The 19,409-nt window shown below is 33.4% G+C and overlaps 2 protein-coding genes across 2 annotated transcripts; both read left to right on the top strand.

Annotated features, from left to right (window-relative positions):
• The first annotated feature begins 830 nt into the window (after positions 1 to 830).
• Positions 831 to 13,463, top strand: LOC108469839 (protein EXPORTIN 1A-like). The gene is made up of 32 exons (XM_017770900.2): positions 831 to 1,342; positions 2,933 to 3,049; positions 3,285 to 3,377; positions 3,497 to 3,568; positions 3,875 to 3,982; positions 4,062 to 4,144; positions 4,555 to 4,693; positions 4,823 to 4,891; positions 4,985 to 5,062; positions 5,243 to 5,305; positions 5,392 to 5,436; positions 5,740 to 5,847; positions 5,966 to 6,064; positions 6,504 to 6,707; positions 7,138 to 7,197; positions 7,866 to 7,976; positions 8,110 to 8,207; positions 8,468 to 8,576; positions 9,014 to 9,079; positions 9,192 to 9,290; positions 9,397 to 9,477; positions 9,606 to 9,695; positions 10,088 to 10,173; positions 10,276 to 10,356; positions 10,441 to 10,623; positions 11,175 to 11,241; positions 11,865 to 11,975; positions 12,134 to 12,241; positions 12,330 to 12,467; positions 12,541 to 12,678; positions 12,747 to 12,851; positions 12,989 to 13,463. The coding sequence occupies exons 1-32, from the start codon at positions 1,244 to 1,246 to the stop codon at positions 13,109 to 13,111; spliced, it is 3,231 nt and encodes a 1,076-aa protein (XP_017626389.1). The 5' UTR covers positions 831 to 1,243; the 3' UTR covers positions 13,112 to 13,463.
• Positions 13,464 to 15,256: 1,793 nt separating this feature from the next.
• Positions 15,257 to 19,206, top strand: LOC108467825 (uncharacterized). The gene is made up of 7 exons (XM_017768616.2): positions 15,257 to 15,619; positions 16,946 to 17,036; positions 17,237 to 17,352; positions 17,465 to 17,524; positions 17,613 to 17,678; positions 18,597 to 18,802; positions 18,918 to 19,206. The coding sequence occupies exons 1-6, from the start codon at positions 15,563 to 15,565 to the stop codon at positions 18,786 to 18,788; spliced, it is 582 nt and encodes a 193-aa protein (XP_017624105.1). The 5' UTR covers positions 15,257 to 15,562; the 3' UTR covers positions 18,789 to 18,802; positions 18,918 to 19,206.
• Positions 19,207 to 19,409: the final 203 nt, after the last annotated feature.

Genomic DNA, 19,409 nt, shown 5'->3' with positions numbered 1-19,409 from the left:
GGGGATTGTCAAATAAGCTAGAACCTGCTTGAATGGAAATAAAATATTAAAATAAAGAAAAACTTTTCAACTCTCAGCTGGACCCAACCACAATCCATTGTATTGCACCCTCGTTCTTCATATTCTTAAAAAGGGGTTAATATACTATTTCACCCTTAATTTTCAGTTCGGTACTTAAATTATTTTTAATTCAAATTGATACTTGAGTTTAATTTTAATCTTGATTTTGGCCCTTTTCAATTTTATATTTCAAAATTTTATCCTAATTAAATGCTCAAATTTAATTCTAATGTTTAATTTGATATTTTAATTATTTTTGTTTCAATTAATTTCTTATGTTTTTTTAATAGAGCACTTGTGTCAAATATTCATTATATAGTTGATTTGTCTGAGTGAAAAGATTATATGAAACACAAACATCACATCATTCTATTTCTTTTACCAATTATTTAATGCTATTTCAGCATCTTTTTCTCGTTATTAACACATCATTTTAGTAATTTTTAAACTTAAACCTTAGATCCTAAAACTTTGGACATTTGACCCTAGACCATGAATCAAAGTTTAAGTTAAAAATTATTAAAATGATGTGTCAATAATATGAAAAAATACAAAAATAACATTAAATAATTAGAAATAACATTAAATAATTAGTAAGGAATATAGGGTGACGTGACATTTCTGTTTTATATAATATTTTCCCTCATTTAGGTACTAAATAAAATCTTGCAAACAAAATTAGGTATTAAATTGAACATTAAAGTCAAATTTAAGTATTAAATGATATATTAACCCTTCTGCAAAAAAGCCAAAAGCGAAAATATAAAGAAAAAATAACGTTTCAAACATTCTTCAACGCTCCCTTGGTTCTCTCCCTCGTTACTTTCTGCTTCGATTTTAAGCTGCCACCCCCCCCTTTTTTTTTCACAAAACAAACAATTCACACTCTCTAAAATCACATATAAATTTTTACCAGTCCTTCAATTATTTCCTTCATTCTCAGCAAAACCCAAAACCCTCCTCTTTTTTTTTTCTCTAGAAGATTCTCTCGTTTTCTTTTTCGTTTTTATTTGTTGTCACTTTTATCGCTGTAGGGTTTGGTGCGTACAGTTTATAGGGTTTTTGTTGACATTTCTGGTGGAAGAGATCGTAGTGTTGGGGTTTATTTGTTTTTTTGGGGAAGTGAAGTGCGAGAGAAAGAGAGGGGAGTTCATTTATTCTATTTATCTATTTTTTAAAAAATATGGCGGCTGAGAGGCTTAAGGATTTGAGTCAGCCGATTGATGTACCATTACTTGATGCTACGGTTGCAGCTTTTTATGGCACCGGATCTAAAGAAGAGGTTCGTTTTTTTAAAAGATATTTTCTGTCCATTTACTTTCTTTTTTCTGTTTCCTTTGCTTCACTCTTTGACTGGAAATGAGTGTTTGAATGTGTTTTTAGTTGAGACTGGTTTTCTGATTGGTTTCCTAGAAAGTAAAGGAAGAGTGTTGGAGATTTTGGTTGATAGGCTTTAATATAGCTGGGCATTTTACTTCAAATTGGAGATAAGTTCCGGGAAGTGTGGAGGATTTTTTTTCGAATTTCTAGGGTTTAATAGGGAGAACTTTAATTTTCTTTCTGGTTTTCCGGATTATGTGAGAAAATGCGGCGAGTGTGGGGATGGGAGAGCTTTCAGTGAATGAACCTTGCTTTTGGGAAGTGGCATATGATTGCAGAAGTAAAAAATTGGCATTCAATTAGGCCTTTTTGAATTTTACATGTGCATATAAATTAGAACTAAGAAAACTTGTTAGAATTCTTGTTCAACTATTGGAAAAAATGAAGGTTGAAGGTTTTTAGCTGATATGATTTATGGTTCAGAACATGGTAAGCTTTTGGCCTTATTTTGGGTTTTAGTCCTTCTGTTTGATATAACTATGATAAATGTAAAAAGAAAACGACTTGTCTCTTATGTTTCTCTTCCCTTGACCAATCTTTCGAATCTCTCTGAATATTAATAGAGTTGGAGAAAAATGAAACCAAATATTGGGTTGTTTATTGTTAGTTCATTGATGGGATGGATAGGAGCTTTAAATTTTCAGGACTATACAACAAAAGAAAAGTCGAATTTCGTTTAATTTATTTCACTTTCTCTTATCATTTATTTTCTTTCCTCTTTTATGCTATATATCAAATGAGCCAAGTTTATATGATTTATTCCTCTTTTTTCCTTTTTTTTTTTTACAAAAAAATTCTGCTTTGGGTTCTTTGTAGTTGGATGCATTTTTTAATTTGGTTGCTACTTGTTCATGCTTTGTAGAAAGAGCTGACTGGCTATGACCTTAATTCTGTAGGTTGCTGGCCATGATAAATTCTAGGTATAAGCAAGTTCTGTTAAGTCTTAAGATTTCATAGTGGTGATAAACATTTTTCTAGAAACTGGCAAGTGGTCATATCAAAACTTTGTTCTGCAGTTAAATTTTCTGTTGTGTGTTAAATGTTTTCGACAACCTTTTTGAAGTTAAACTGAGTAGTTAAATGTGCTTTTCGATCAAAGTTGTTTATGTGGTACCCTGGTTTTTTGAGCAAAAGACCTTTAAATATTAATGTTTCCTAACAAATTAACAACCTTAAGTCTATTCTATACCCTCTTGAAACAGAGGTAAAGAAAAGTCCCAAGTCTAGCCTAAGAATCCTAAGTCTAGCATCTCATTTACATTTCGGTATACTTCTTATTCCACCTTGTTGCTCAAACATTATCAGTCTTTTTGGTTGCACTATTGATAAAAGTGAATGGTTTGTCAGATGGTTTCTACTAACATATATCCGGAATTTTACGTCCCATTGTATTTTTCATATGTGACATGCTTCATTCACCTATAGTTATGTCTGGCTTGGTCTTCCCATTATTTGTTGACAATTTTTTCCTTAATTCTACATAACTTCACAGAGAGCAACTGCAGATCAGATCTTACGATATCTGCAAAATAATCCAGATATGTGGCTTCAAGTTGTGCACATCCTGCAGCAGACAAAGAGCCTGAATACCAAATTCTTTGCCTTGCAGGTCAGTCAAAACGACTGTTTTCTCTATGATCTATAATAACAAGTACATCAAACTGGCCCAAGGGAGCTCTAGTTGACATCCATATGTTGTCTGGTGGTGTTTGTACCTATAGTTTGCCATTGCTCTTGTAGTTGGCTAGTTGATTGATAGTTTGCAAGAACTTTTTCTAACAAATGACTAGAGTATTGCAAATTAGTGATGATTTTGGGGAGCTTTTCTTGTGCTTTGCCTACAGGTTCTTGAAGGTGTTATCAAGTATAGGTGGAATGCGTTGCCTGTTGAGCAGCGAGATGGAATGAAAAATTACATTTCTGAAGTCATTGTCCAGGTAAAATATTTCTTAATTGCTGTTTCTCTTTAGGACTGAGGAATCTGAAAAATTTGTACCTTTCGTTCCATTTTAATTCTTCTCTCTTTGTGTTATCATCCTGAAATGTCCTGCTCTAGTTGTCAAGTAACGAGGCCTCCTTCCGAGCAGAAAGGCTGTATGTCAACAAGCTTAATATCATACTGGTTCAGGTATAACTTATCTGCCTCAAAAAATATACTTCTTAAAAGAAGACAAGCTTGTTTTAGATTTCATTGAGTTTGTAACAAATTAGGAGGTCCTCTGTCGGGGCTTTATCCGACTGCCCTTTTATTCTTTTATTTAATTCTTTTACCAATGACAATGTTTACTAGTTATGACATCAAAGTATTCTTTCCATATTCTTCATGGTTACCCTACTGATATGTTTCTACGAATTTCTCATTTTAAGGTTTCACAAATATTAACCTTTTAGTCTAAATGCTGTCTAAAACAATATATGCGTACTGGATGTACAGATCTTAAAGCATGATTGGCCTGCTAGATGGCAAAGCTTCATTCCTGATCTTGTTGCAGCTGCGAAAACTAGTGAAACAATATGCGAAAATTGCATGGCAATACTGAAAGTAAGTTTTGTATTAGGATTTTTTCTTGGTAAAATTGGTTGCAGAATCTGGATGGTAATATGAGCTTTTCTGTGGTTAGCTTCTAAGCGAAGAAGTTTTTGATTTCTCAAGAGGTGAAATGACTCAACAGAAAATCAAAGAGCTTAAACAATCGCTGAACAGGTGAAACAATTGTTTTTTTTTTTTTTTTGAAGTATTAGGAATTGACTTTTGTGGATGTCAATTTTAAGCGTAAAACTGGTTTGAAAATGAACAGGGCCAAAATGACCCCCCTGCCCTCTAAATATCAAGCTTGTCTTCTTCCTCTAAGCTGTATATCCTGATATATATTTTCTAATCTACATGTAAAAAATTGTTAAATGAACTCTACTCTTGTGAATGTCATTATTGTTGGTAGGAAAAAAAGTAGGTTGAGGCCTGAAGGTCTCTCCTTAAGATTCTATTATCAATTCTTGTATTCACCTTGCTGGTCTGTATTAAGCAAGTCAAGGTCTTGCTGATGATAGTTTTATCAAGCATGGTTTATTTTTTGTGCAATCCATTTTTCTAAGTGTTGTATTTGTTTTCTACAGTGAGTTTCAACTCATTCATGAGTTATGCTTATACGTGCTATCAGCTTCTCAGAGAATAGAGCTTATACGGGCTACACTATCCACCTTGCATGCGTTTCTTTCCTGGATTCCTCTGGGCTATATTTTTGAATCAACTTTGGTTAGTAATTCCGGATTCTCAAATGACTTAGCTGTCAGTATGTCACGCGTACTACTCTTTTGATGAAGTTGTTCATATTTTTTATTGTCATTTGTTTCTCCTCTCATGCTGTATTTACATATCTTACAGTTGGAAACTCTCCTAAAGTTTTTCCCTGTGCCATCATCTCGGAATCTCACACTCCAATGTTTAACAGAGGTATTGTTTAATAAGATTTTCTTAAATGAATAAAGTTATATTGTTGTCACTCTAAGAGGGTGGAGCTTTATTTTATATTTTGGTTTATTGCAGGTTGCATCCCTAAACTTTGGGGACTATTATAATGTGCAGTATGTTAAGATGTACAATATATTCATGGTCCAGCTGCAGGTGTGTCAGCATGTGCTTTATAAGTTCATTGAGATTTGCACTTAGAGCTTAAATTCCAGATTTTAAATTTTTTTTGTTAAGTTGATATATAGATTTGATGTTGCTTTTCTTCATCGTGTTTTTTCTCTTTTTCCCTTTGTTCACTGGTTAATATGTGGGTACTTTCTGGGGTGTTTTTAGACTATTTTGCCACCAACTACAAACATCCCTGAGGCTTATGCACATGGAAGCAGTGAGGAACAGGTATACATTTTGGTACACCTGAAATTTGTCTAATGAATTCCTCTCCCCCCTCCCCTCTAATTATTGTTTTAATGTTTTTACACCAGGCATTCATTCAGAATTTGGCACTGTTCTTCACTTCATTCTACAAGGTAAGCTGCCTATGAAATGAACGAGGCTCCTTTTTGTCATAAGGCGAAAGATGGTTGATCATTGGTAATAGTTTAGCACCCACCAATTTCTGTGCCTGAGTTGGTTTATGGGTGCCTATATGCATTTTGATGCAAAGAATGATGCAAATATTGTAATTCTAATGGATGATTTTTAAGATTGGCTTTTTTCTTTTGTGATTAATCATATGTTAAATATTGGATTGATCAAGCTTAAAATGTTTTGAACTAGTTGCAGTTTATTTTTTGATAAATTGTGTTACTAAAATTATTCTTTGTTTTTAGTTTCACATTCGGGTGCTAGAGTCTTCACAAGAAAATATTTCTGCGCTGTTAATGGGTCTGGAATATCTTATCAACATATCTTATGTGGATGACACAGAGGTCTTTAAGGTACCATGGCAATTCAATATCCTTTATTTGTAAATTTTGTTGTATCTGCTTGTTCCGTTTTTAACCTTTTGGAACTTGGTTTCTGAAGTATTACTTTGCTGATTATCTGGTTAAATAGGTTTGCCTGGACTATTGGAACTCCTTGATCTTGGAGCTATTTGACTCACATCATAACATGGACAATCCTGCTGTAACTGCAAACATGATGGGACTGCAGGTACCCGGATTATTTATGTTACCTTTTCATTTATTTTGAAATAGTGGGAATTCAGAAAAAGTACTGCAAATCTTCATTATAGCGCAAGTGTTATCATGTGCATCGTGCCTTGTAACTCTTCTTTTTGCCACTTTTTTGGTGGCATCTTTCTCCTTTTCTTCTCTGGTTTCTGTCTGAGAGTATGCCAGCTAGACATAATTGGTGTCAAATCCAGCAATGATATATATTAGGAAGTGAAAGAAAAAAATCATGTTGGACTACATATTTTTGCATGTTTAGATGGATGACTTGTTAGATAAGACCTCTCTCTCTGTAAATCTTTTCTATCTTCTGTGGAGATTGATATGAAATTGTTATTGTTAATTCTAGACAGCACTCTGCTAGTATCTGATTACTGCAGAAGGGTCAGTCATTTATTTTAATGAATTGAGTCTGACAGGTGTCTTTGCTTCCTGGTATTGTTGATGGCCTTTGTGCCCAGCTTCTGCAACGACGCCGACTTTATGCTGGTACAATGTCAAAGTTAAGAATGCTTATGATCTGTCGTATGGCTAAGCCTGAGGAGGTTCTGATAGTTGAAGATGAAAATGGCAACATTGTTCGAGAGACAATGAAAGATAATGATGTTCTTGTTCAATATAAGGTGATAGATCTCAAATGTAGTCTGTGATGCTTAATCTAAATGACTAACTTTCATGACATATAATTCCCATTTACAAGTGCTTAATCTTTTACTCCCCTGAAATGGTACTGGCTGATTGTGGCCAACTGGATTGAATGATAGTTTGCGGCTTTCTTCTTAAGAAAAGTTTTTTTTTTCTTCTTGCAATGATTTGTATACTTCACCTGTAAAGATATCTACTAGGTGCTTTTATCTTGTATAAAGATGCCTGTAAATGGAACTCTTCTATCTTCAGAACAATATGTTGGAGTTGATATGTAGAGCAAACACGTCAAAGCTTTATGCCAACAGCTTTTACAGTATTAGCTTGTGTTTTGTTATTGTCTTATATATGTGAAAATTTAGTTTTTCTCTTCCCGTATTCTGTTGTTAATGAAGTTAAATATTGCAGATCATGAGGGAGACTTTGATCTATTTGTCTCACCTAGATCACGAGGATACTGAAAAGCAGGTATAGTCCTCTGAGACATTTAAATTTTCTGTTTTCATAAAGTTAAATGATGTTATGTACTGCTTTCCGACCTAATTCTCCTGAAGCTTGGAGTGTATTTGGTCATGAATCAAAATGAAACTTTTTTTTTCTCTATATCTTCCCTAAACAACAATATGGATTCTATAAAAAAAACAAAAACAAAAAACAATATAGAGCTGTAAAGGTCCAGGCTACCTGCCTGCCCCATATGGGTGAGGCCTTGGATAAGGTATTTATGAATTCATGCCTACCCAGCTCAAATGAATAATAATAAACATTATTTTATCTAAATATACCTATAAAAATATATAAATACTAATATAAAATATCTTTTAATATATTTACTTTTTTAAAATAGTGAAATGGGTTAGTGGGTTGGCCTGATTTGAGCCTGAGCAAGGAATGTAAAATTTTTTCGCGCCGCAGTCTGCCCCTTTGTGCATCAGATAAAAAAGAAGCCATCTCTCCAATTTTGAGAACGTAGGGAGAATGAAGGATTCCACTATAGTTTAGTCTTGGAGCTTAGTTTACCATCTAGGGATCTTATTTATTAGCTATTTTCTATTATTTATTCTTTTTTGAAGTTCATGGGAGATGTTAAATTATTCAATTAAATTTGGATTTGTTTTGTTGTCTATGTAATGCAGATGCTAAAGAAATTGAGCAAGCAATTGAGTGGTGAGGATTGGACTTGGAACAATTTGAACACATTATGTTGGGCAATAGGATCCATTTCTGGTTCCATGATGGAAGAGCAGGTATCCTTTACACCAAGAAATGTTGACCATTAGACACAATGTGATCAGTGACATGCATTTACTTGCATCAGTTGCTGTCCCCTCCTTGTATGCATAATTCTGATATATGTTAAAATTTTGGTGTTCATGGCAGGAAAATAGGTTTTTGGTGATGGTCATTCGTGATTTGCTGAATTTGTGTGAAATCACTAAAGGGAAAGACAATAAAGCTGTTATTGCTAGTAACATAATGTAAGATATATAATTTCAAGGGTATCTGTAGACTGTCCTGTTGATTTCTCTCTGGAATCTATACCTTTTCAAGCATCTACTTTTCTTTTAAAACCTGGGTTTTATATGGATGGCATGACTATTTTTGGTCATCTTTAGTATGCCATGTGCTTATTGGTGAATTGGGGATCCTGAAGGAACTTATTTGCTGCTTGTTTTCTTCTTGCTATATTTTAAAATTGCTTGTATTAATTTAATGTTTGTTATTGGTTTTATTCCAGGTATGTTGTTGGACAGTATCCAAGGTTTTTAAGGGCTCACTGGAAGTTCCTGAAAACTGTTGTGAATAAGTTGTTTGAGTTCATGCACGAAACACATCCTGGAGTTCAGGTAAACTAAAAACAAATCATTTTTATCTTCTGAAATGTTTGATCAAATAATTCTATGGCGAAAAGAAGTTCCTGAAAACTGTTGTCAATAAGCTGTTTGAGTTCATGCATGAGACACATCCTGGATTACAGGTAAACTAATTGTAAAACGGAACAACTTTTATCTTTTGAAATTTTTGATCCAATGGTTCTATGGTGAAAACATTTGTATGCTTAACATCATCGATGTGCTTGTCATTGTAGTATATTTTTTTTTGTTTATTATGGTGCTTTGCAAAGTGTAATTGAAAGTATACCAACAAGTTCAGAATTGCCTTTTATCTAATTTCGTTAATGATCATATCATTATGTTATGACTTTGCTTCTGATGATGATAAGACAATATTATGGCTGTTATTCATACTATAATGTCCTAATATAACAAGCTGGCTGTGTCAGGATATGGCCTGTGACACATTCTTGAAAATTGTTCAGAAATGCAAGCGAAAATTTGTGATTGTTCAGGTATCATCTACTTCGGCGTTTTGCCTCTTATGGTTATAATATCTTATCTGTGCACGTGCATGCATGCATGTCGGAACCTGTTATATTGATGAACTGTATCTTGTTAATTCAGGTTGGAGAAAATGAACCATTTGTTTCTGAACTTCTGTCTGCTCTTGCAACAACAGTTGCTGATCTAGAGCCTCATCAGATTCATTCCTTTTATGAATCTGTATGTCTCTTTTCAATGCCTCTACTGTCCAGATCTTTGCATGTCTAATCTGTTGCTGAATGAGCTCAATTCTCCTTTTTGTGTTTTTCTTAATTTTAAATTTTAGGTTGGTCATATGATTCAAGCAGAATCTGATCCCCATAAGAGGGATGAATACTTGCAGAGACTGATGGCACTTCCCAACCAGGTTTGTTATTGATAGACATAAGGTTACCTTTTTTGTTTGCTCGTATATGTGCATGTGTCTGTCATTGCATGCAAATGTGGTGAGGTTGTGCTGGTAGTTTGATTCTGAAGATGCTGCTTGTTATGCAGAAATGGGGTGAAATTATAGGGCAGGCACGTCAAAGTGTTGACTTCCTTAAAGATCAGGATGTGATAAGGACTGTGCTGAACATACTGCAGGTATTCTGATTCTAATATGAAGTGTTTATTTTTTATTTCTTTTGTTGAACTTTATGGAACATATTATTTTTTCACATGGTTGGCAGGTATCTGCCTTAAGCTGAAAAATAAGCATGTTTACTTTTATCTGGTTCTATTGTATTGACAAAATAAAAAATAGAAATTAAAAGGGTAGTTCGCTCAAAAGCTTGTTATTTATGTGGAGGGGAGGATTCTCAATTGCTATGATAAATTAATTATTTATGCCCATGCATCTGTTGATGGATTCTTAGGTGGTGGATGAGAGCTATTCTTTCCTTGCAGACTTGATATTTGTGATGTATGCATCCTGTGGTTATAATTCAATGCTTATTGGGATTTTGTGAGGCTTAGAATGAGTCTTCACCTTGCAGACAAATACTAGTGTGGCCAGTTCTCTTGGAACATATTTCTTATCTCAGATTTCTTTAATATTCCTGGATATGCTCAATGTGTACAGGTAAATTTCATTTGTTCAAATTGCAAAATTGAGCATGGAAATTCTGTAAACTGTCTTCTTTGCTAACATGAATAGTTTATGATTCTGCAATAAATTGGACAGAATGTACAGTGAGCTTATATCAAGTAGTATTGCAGAAGGTGTACCCTTTGCTTCAAAAACATCCTATGTGAAACTTCTACGGTGAGATCAATTTTTATAGACATCCTTTTCTTTGTTTGTTTCATCCTATAGTCTCTCATTTATTTATTATGCTTTATGAGGCAGATCTGTTAAGAGGGAGACTCTTAAGCTCATTGAGACATTTTTAGACAAGGCAGAAGATCAACCGCAAATTGGGAAACAATTTGTGCCCCCAATGATGGATCCAGTTCTTGGTGATTATGCTAGGAATTTGCCAGATGCTAGAGAGTCTGAAGTTTTATCACTTTTTGCTACAATAATAAACAAGTATGATAACCATTTAATACAGTATTCCATTTTCAATAATGTGATATTTAACACTAATCAGCAACTTCTTGAATAAATGGAGCACTTCTTGGTCCTTCAGATGTAAAGGTTAGGATGTATTTGGTATTTGTTGATTAGTGCATATTTATGTCTGTTTTTCTTATTTAATTATACGGCCCAGATGACAAGAAGTATGGGAAGCACTTTTTGTTTTTACACATTAATTTTGCTAAGACTGTTGCCTCTGAAGCAGCTATCTTTTCCTTGTTAGTCCAAATAGTTTTATTTTATTTATTTGTTTTAAATTGGTGCTTCATTCCCATATGCTGTGACCTTTGTCTAAAACTCTTCAAGCCATTGCATAGTTAATTGTTTTAAGGCTAAGTGCAACATTGTATCTATGTAAAACATAGCAACATTGACCGTCTGTTTATCACACTGGTACTGGCGTATAGTATTTCCATTTCTTGTTAGCATCATTGGTGGTTGTCATTTCTAGTATCAAATCTTTGCATTTCTTGTAATTTTGATCCTGTATTTTCTGCATGAAGGTACAAAGCTGCAATGATAGATGATGTTCCCCGTATATTTGAAGCTGTTTTCCAGTGCACGCTGGAGGTGAGTTTTATTTATATATTTATTTTATGCATGTTACTGAAAGGAGGAAGAGCTTAGGATTTGGTACTAAATGGAAAAGCGCCCTAAAAAGAATTCTGATACTGTGTATTAAGTCATGAGAAATTACTGGAGCAAGCATGTTAAGAATGGGTGCTGAAATGCAGCATGCATGTCACTAAGCAAACTGAAGGTCCCGCAGAAGTTATGGTCTGTTATATCTTAATGGTGGAATTTTTCTTGATTGTTTTCACATTTCCTTGAGATATGATAAATTCTGGATCCTTACCATGTGAATTAGGTGCTGACATTTAACTGCCATAAAGGCATTATTTGATAATATTTTTGCTGAAAGTCTGATGCTGATGATCCGTTGAAGCTGAAATGTTATAGTTTGTTCATGTGTTACTAGGACTCGGGGTGAGTGTCGGATACCCGTATGTGTCCGAAATGGGTATGCTTAATTTTCTTTTCAAGTTCTCTTCTACATTTGGAAGATTGTATCCTGGTTCCCATGTCTGAATAGTGTGGGAAATGGATGCTTTTGGGAAAACGAAGAATCGGAATAACACAGGTTTTTTTCTTAAGCTGCTTTGCCTATTATTCATTGTTGCCATGGCCTGCAGATGATAACCAAAAATTTTGAAGATTACCCGGAACATCGCCTCAAGTTCTTTTCATTGCTTCGTGCCATTGCTACTCATTGTTTCCCTGCACTTATTCAGTTGTCAAGTCAGGTTAGTAATGATTTCTTTTTTTTGCTGATCAAATTATAGCTGTCCTATAATTAAAAGCTTGAAATAATTCTTTAAATTTCTTTTTCGGTCTAAACTTTTGAAAGAGTTTCATGTCAATTGTTAATTACTGGTTTTTGTTTTTCATGCATTTGCATCAGCAACTAAAGCTAGTTATGGATTCAATCATTTGGGCATTTCGGCATACAGAGAGGAATATTGCAGAAACTGGTTTAAATCTTCTATTGGAGATGCTGAGAAACTTTCAGGTTTGACAATGTTCTACTTTTTGCATATTTGATTAGTGTGTTGATTTATGAACCAGATGCTGAGTTTTCGGTTTTGGTAACTTGGCAGGCTTCTGAATTTTGTAACCAGTTCTATCGAACCTACTTTTTGACAATTGAGCAAGAAATATTTGCCGTCTTGACAGACACATTTCACAAACCTGGCTTCAAGTTGCATGTCTTGATTTTACAGCAGCTGTTCTGCCTGGTTAAGTATCGTACTTGGCCTTGATTGCTCCAACTTTGGATCAGTTTTATCTTACTTAACAAATTGTTCTCAGGTTGAGAATGGTTTATTGACTGAGCCTTTGTGGGATGCTGCTACGGTTCCATTTCAGTATCCAAATAATGAAATGTTTGTTCGTGAATACACAATAAAACTTCTTACTACATCATTCCCCAACATGACTGCAGCTGAGGTAAATAATTGGTTCAGATAATTCTTTTATCTATCGAGTTGATATAATCTGATCTATGCGGATTTCAGGTCACTCAATTAGTGAATGGACTATTTGAGTCGAGAAATGATTTGCCAACATTTAAGAATCACATACGGGATTTTCTTGTGCAATCAAAAGAATTTTCAGCTCAGGTAAAAGCTTAGAAAGAGGAAAATGAACAAACCTTCTTAGCTTACAAGCTCGTAGATAGATCTATGCTATCAATGGTGGAGTTTTCTGTGGTTTGCTTCAATGAACGAGCTGATTGTTTTAGTTGTATTTTCTGCAGGACAATAAAGATCTCTATGCGGAAGAGGCTGCTGTACAGAGGGAAAAAGAGCGGCAACGGATGCTTTCAATCCCAGGTCTCATAGCCCCAAACGAAATACAAGATGAGATGTTGGACTCGTAGACGTGGCCTAATTTTGCCTTAGCCAAGTTCTTAAGTTTTGACATGGGAGTTAAGGTTGTGGCCGTATCCCAGAATATAAACAGATGCACCATTTTTTGCCCATTGTTACTCATCTCTCCTTTATCAAAAATGGTGAGTCACGAAGTTGCCATTGCTCACAAGTGCGGTTGCTAGAGATGCTGCATGTATGTCAACTAGAAAAGTGTAGAACATTTAGGTAGGGATCTATATCTCTCTCTATATCCGATCCTGAATCGTATTATAGAAGTTCCATAGCTACAGCTTGATATTTGTACCGTTTAGATGACTGGTTTTGAAGTAATGTTAGTTTCATACAAGGTTAAAAAGGGAACACTAACCTCTGAAAGTTGTGCAGAATATTATCTTTTTCTTTTTTGAGTTGATTTAAGTTGAATTCCATTATTACGTGGTTTCAGTGTTAAGTTAACAGAAGGCTTTGTAGTTTCTTTTTAAAAAAAAAAAAACCTTATACATGTTTTAATAACAGGAAAATAATTTCATATTCAATTTTATAGATAAATTGGCAGGCCCAAATTTTACATAAATTTAAGAAATTGAGCAAAGCTACTTCGGTGTAGAAGTGAAGGAAGAGAAGATTTGCTTCCAAAGGCATGAGCTTGATTCGGACATTTTTTTCTTCAAAAATCACAATAAATCGTCATCAAAGCAATCAAAAATTAAAAAATTAAAGAAATTTCAAGTCAAACAGAGTAAGAGAGTGAGCATAATATTGAAAGGAAAAAAAAAAACATAGCAGCTTCGTTTTTTGAGAAAGAGATTTCTTGGTTCACTGTGTTGGGTGGGTTATGGATTGGTTAGATGGAAAAGAAGGATGTGAATAAATGAGATTTCTATTCCTTATTACACTGAATAGGGGTTAATGAATTGTATTAATATTAATTATCTTTTTTTTTGATATAATACTTAAAATTACTCATAATTCCTTTCAACCTCCCTTAAATACAAGGTAATGTACTTTAATGTATTTAAACTCATAATTTCTTGTGACAACAACATTCGAGCTAAGACTTAATTAATAATATTTTAATAATTTTAAAGTTTAAATAATTAAAAATTAATTAAACTTTCATAAAAATAATTAAACATTATTCATGTCACTTATCACGTCATTACTTAATGACTTCTTAGGGTGTATTTGGATAAATGATTTGGGTAAATATTTTATTTTTATCAAGGTCTAAAAATAAATTTACTTGATTAAAAGTAATGAGAAATTTCAAAATTTGTGAAGGAATTTCAAGAAGGGATTTAAGTAACTCAAATTCCTTTTCAATTTTCACCAAGTGAGGTGGTTTATCAAAATTCCTCGTAAATATGATATATACTTTTAAATTTTAATTTATTAAAAATATGTACAAATTTATACAAATCTAATAATATTTATATTGAATATTTTTATACTACTTATTTTTCCTTTTATAATTATTTTTTATTTTGTAAATTTTAATAACTTTATTTTTCTTAAAATAATTATTTATCCAACAAAATAATTACAAATGCAAACATTCTATATCAATGAATTCTAAAATTTTTAAAATTCTTTATCCAATCACACTTTTAGAGGCTTCAAGAGAAATTATATTTCAGTGATTTAACTTTTGAATGTTCAATTGATTATCATTTCTAATTAAGAGTTTGATTGATTTTTAATTATTTTACCAAATTTGTTTTAGTGTTTAAGCTTTTTTTCACTTATTATGTTTAAAATTTTAAAGAGTAAACTACACTCATTGTCACTGAACTATTAATAAATTTACATTTCAATCACTCAACTTTAAAAATTTAAATTTGTTTTGTAGATTCATGATGTTCAAACCTCTTTAATAAAAAAATTAAACTATAGAAGAGAAGAATGATAATGAGAGCTTTTGATTAGCACGGATGGTGTGATAAGAGAATGCCATACAACAACGATTTTAACAACCAAATAATTTAAATAAAAACTTTTGAAAAATTTAGGGGTCATTTTGTAACTTTTTGAAGTTGAGTGACCAAAATATAAGCTTACTAATAGTTTAATGACCTTTGATACAATTTACCATTTTTTAACAATATTAGAGTAGTGCAACTGCCAAAACCAGGATTTCGTAATCCGGTTTGGCCCGAACGGCTCCGGTGGTACCCCCGGCCCATAGACAGAACCCATTCGGCAAATAAACGCGACCTTTTCTCCCTTAAAAAAGAAACTTCCCTTATACTTCTGTATTTAAAAATCTGATCTTCGGAAAAAAAAAAAAAAAAAGAGACAGCAGCCAAAATTTTTTTTTTCCTTCTATAAAATTATCTCTTCCATCAATCTAAATTTCCAACTTTTCTCATCACAGAGAGAAACAAAAAATCAAAAACAGATGTAAAAGAAAAAAATTGTTTTTTGAAGGTAGAAAAGAAAAATCGAAGCTTAAAAGAAGCATGGGTCAAGCTTTCCGCAAGCTCTTTGATACCTTTTTCGGTAACACAGAGATGAGGGTACTTCTTCTTTTTTTCTCTGTTTAATTCTTTTTCTTTGTTTTAGTTTTTTTTTTGAACTGATTCTTTTGGTAATTGTTCGTTTAAAAAAAATCTGAAATTTCCGGTTTATAGTTAATGTAGAACTGAAGAAATTTGTTACTGTTAATTGTAGTTTGAAAGGAAGATCATAAATTTTAGTTGAATTCTGCAAGTATTTACATTTATAATGATGTTGATAGAAAGGAAGATCATAAATTTTAGTTGAATTCTGCCAGTATTTACATTTATAATGTTGTTGATAGAAAGGAAGATCATAAATTTTAGTTGAATTCTGCAAGTATTTACATTTATAATGTTGTTGATAGGAAGGAAGATAATCCCAAATATATTGTATTGTAACTATTTATTATAGCTTGTTTTAGCTGGAATAGACCTGGAAATTTTGACTCCCAACCCTAAAATCTGACCTGATCAACCTGCAGATAAACCTGATTCGATTTGATCATAAAAAGTCAAACCCGAACATGATCATTGCAAAAAATGATCCGAATAAATAACCCAAACTGGAAAAAAAAAATTCCAGTTAGACTGGAAAAATCGGTTGAGCTAGCAGCTGAACCAGGTTTTATAAATTTTTTGAAATTTTTAATGATTTTTTTAATAATTTATTTAAGGTTAAAATATGCCATATGTCCCTAAGCTCTTGAAAATTGGAATTTAGTCCTTGTAGTTTTATTTCTAGGAATTTAGTCCCTTTTCAAATTGCAAAATTCAAATCTAGTTGTTAACAATGTTAAAATTATTTTATTAAACTCAGGTTCATTGCAAAATTTAACAGCTTTAACTGTTGGACCTGAATTTTGTAATCTGAAAAATAGAGGGACTAAATTTCAAAATTGTGAAGAGTATTAGGACTTATGGCATATTTTAACCTTTATTTAACTGAAACTGGACCAGTGGTCGGACCAGGAACCAGTGGCTTAACTGGTTCAACCATCAGTCTGGTTCCAAAAACATCGGATAAAGGTACCCCTGCATTGTTTTCTTCTCCCTAGGCAAGGCTCAAAATATATGTACCTTTGTGTACAACTTTGATACAGGTTCTGTTTCTAATAAGCATGTACGATAGATAATGCATAAGGAGAACATTTTATATTAGCAGTCCGTTTTCCATATGAATCTAGCATGCAAACCAGTGCATTGTTGTTAAATTAGTATATTGTTTTCTCCTATCTGACTTACGGATTAGCATATTTCTCATGTCTTTTTATACCGCAATTGTTTTCTTTTTTTTCTGCTTTATATTCTCTGTCCTTACATTTACTTTTTCTTGAGCTGATATAGGTTGTGATGCTAGGCCTCGACGCAGCTGGCAAAACAACTATATTATATAAGCTACACATTGGAGAAGTTCTATCAACTGTTCCCACTATCGGTATGCAACTTGGTTTTAGATATGGTTGATTTAAATGATTGAGGCTCTCACATTTTGATGGTTTTCTGTTACGTTCGTCCACGGAGGAGCTGTTATTCAAACAAAGTGGTCGTGTGAAACCTATTTCAGTGTGTATATCAGTTGAGTTGGATGGACAAGTTGATATAACGACTGAGTTCTTGTGTGGTTGTCTTGTCCAGGTTTCAATGTCGAGAAAGTTCAATATAAGAATGTGATGTTCACGGTTTGGGATGTTGGTGGCCAAGAGAAACTAAGGCCACTCTGGAGGCACTACTTCAACAACACGGATGGACTGGTAATAATTAACTCTCTCAAAGGAAAAAAAGGAACTTTTCTCCCTTTAACGACACAGATGGACCGGTAATGAAAATCCTCTCTCTCTCTCTCTACTATATTTGTCTCTGCAGATCTACGTTGTTGATTCCTTGGACCGAGAGAGGATTCGCCAAGCTAAACAGGAATTTCAGGTTGTAAATTTAGAATGAGCACAAACTTGTTAGCGATTTAGGTTTTAACATAGTATCTTTCTAGTTCTTAATAATTTTTTTTTTCCAGGCCATAATCAATGATCCGTTTATGAGCAATGCTATCATCTTGGTGTTCGCCAACAAGCAGGACTTGGTATGATTCAGTTAGCTGTTTTAGACCCGTCTTTTCTTTTTCTGTATATAGCAAAATGCATGCAGTATTTGCTTGAACTACTGAGAACACATGCAATTTTTTAGTTGCTGGAAGTACCAATGTCAAGGATATTTTAGTTTCGAAAAATAGGTTCTGCTGTTGTTTGCATAGATCCTCCATTTTCTTGTGGTCAGTGAGAAGTGTCGTCTATAGCTGCATTTTCGATGACTTCATTCATTTCATTGTTTTGTTTCGTGTTATTGGCTTTCGATTAACATAATGCGATGCTTCGTTAGCAGTGTACCAAACATTAAGAATGTGTCTGAATAGAATGTAATCCTTAGCTCCAAGGCCCTTAGATTGACATGTTTCGCCTTGTTCTGCTTCTTGAAGAAGGCCTCATTTTTATCATTGTTTGAAAACTGTAATTCCCTTAAATGGATCATGCAAGGCATAATAATGGATAAAGCATATGAAGTTGCAGTATGGGTGCTTTGCTTCCCTGAACTAAACATTACTGAATATTGCTTTTGGCGGATGAATTTATAATACATAGATGTTGGCATGTTGCTGTTAGACTGTTACTCAGATTTGGGTGTGAGTGTTGAATACGGATACGTATCCCAAAAAAGTTTATTAAGTTTTTTCCTTTTATTGGTAGGTCCTTAGGAGGTGCTATATCCCCATGCTTATGTCCAAATATACGTCTAATTCATGTAATTAATATTATATATAAAGTAGAAGAAAAAGAACCAGAGTAACTTAGTTATCAGGTTCTGATTAAAATTTTCATATTTTGAGCTTTCTGGTTGAAACGAATAAACTATTACTGCCTTTTAGCTTCATTGTGCATAAACCGAAGCTTTATCGATGAAGTATGCCTTTTCCACTTATCTGATCTTGTGTTCCTCCTTTCAGAAAGGTGCCATGACCCCAATGGAGGTATCGGAGGGATTGGGTCTATTTGATATAAAGAATCGGAAATGGCACATACAAGGTACTTGCGCGCTTCGAGGAGATGGCCTGTATGAAGGATTAGACTGGCTATCAGAAACTCTCAAGGAGATGAGAGCTGCCGGATATTCGTCGCTGGGTGCATCATCGATCTAATCATTATCATACAGGTTGGAACTTGGAACCCCTTCCCTTGCTTTATATGTATGGCATGGCATTAAATCAGAGCTTGTCAATGAGAAAAATAATATCAGTACCATAAATGACTTGATTTAATCTCTTCAGGTACTACATCATCATCATAATCATCATGAGAGGCAGTGAAAGCCAGATGTTTGTAAAAGCCATAAATGACTTGCTTGTAAAAGCCATGTGTTACCAATGGGAAATTAAAACCCAGATGTTGTAATATTTGTTTTGTTAGTGTAAAGCTGATGAAAGTTAGACAAGAATGAATTCCTCCATTGTGTATATTAACAAAGCTGGTTACTCTACAATGTTCAATGGAAATTGTTACTCTCTCTAGGAATATTTACAATTATTTTACAATATAATTATAATTGTGCAAGTAAAATTTTGAATCACCATTTTGGTATGTGGTTGCTTTGTGTCACTATCAGATTGCAAATTAATTAATAATGTGTATTGATTTGAATGGGGAGATGATTAAAGCTCTTGTCAGATACTCGTATAACATGTATTTAAGTCTTGTTATTCTCATCTTTTATTCTTGCTAATTGGATGCTTTTTTTTTACTGATAATTTTAAAAAAAAAAT

This window comes from Gossypium arboreum, chromosome 8 (assembly GCF_025698485.1).
Source record: "Gossypium arboreum isolate Shixiya-1 chromosome 8, ASM2569848v2, whole genome shotgun sequence".
NCBI classification, from domain to species: Eukaryota; Viridiplantae; Streptophyta; class Magnoliopsida; order Malvales; family Malvaceae; genus Gossypium; species Gossypium arboreum.
The sequence above is the reverse complement of the archived record's forward strand: the minus strand, read 5'-3'. Positions and strand labels throughout refer to the sequence as shown.

What these genes read in the sequence shown, in the direction of transcription:
- LOC108469839 (XM_017770900.2), top strand. Translation starts at nt 1,244, where the DNA reads ATGGCGGCTGAGAGGCTTAAGGATTTGAGTCAGCCGATTGATGTACCA. An exon ending in TACAGCAGCTGTTCTGCCTG is followed by an intron (nt 12,468 to 12,540) that starts GTTAAGTATCGT and finishes AATTGTTCTCAG; the next exon opens with GTTGAGAATGGTTTATTGAC. An exon ending in CCAACATGACTGCAGCTGAG is followed by an intron (nt 12,679 to 12,746) that starts GTAAATAATTGG and finishes TGCGGATTTCAG; the next exon opens with GTCACTCAATTAGTGAATGG.
- LOC108467825 (XM_017768616.2), top strand. Translation starts at nt 15,563, where the DNA reads ATGGGTCAAGCTTTCCGCAAGCTCTTTGATACCTTTTTCGGTAACACA. An exon ending in TCGGTAACACAGAGATGAGG is followed by an intron (nt 15,620 to 16,945) that starts GTACTTCTTCTT and finishes GAGCTGATATAG; the next exon opens with GTTGTGATGCTAGGCCTCGA. An exon ending in TCGCCAACAAGCAGGACTTG is followed by an intron (nt 17,679 to 18,596) that starts GTATGATTCAGT and finishes TCCTCCTTTCAG; the next exon opens with AAAGGTGCCATGACCCCAAT.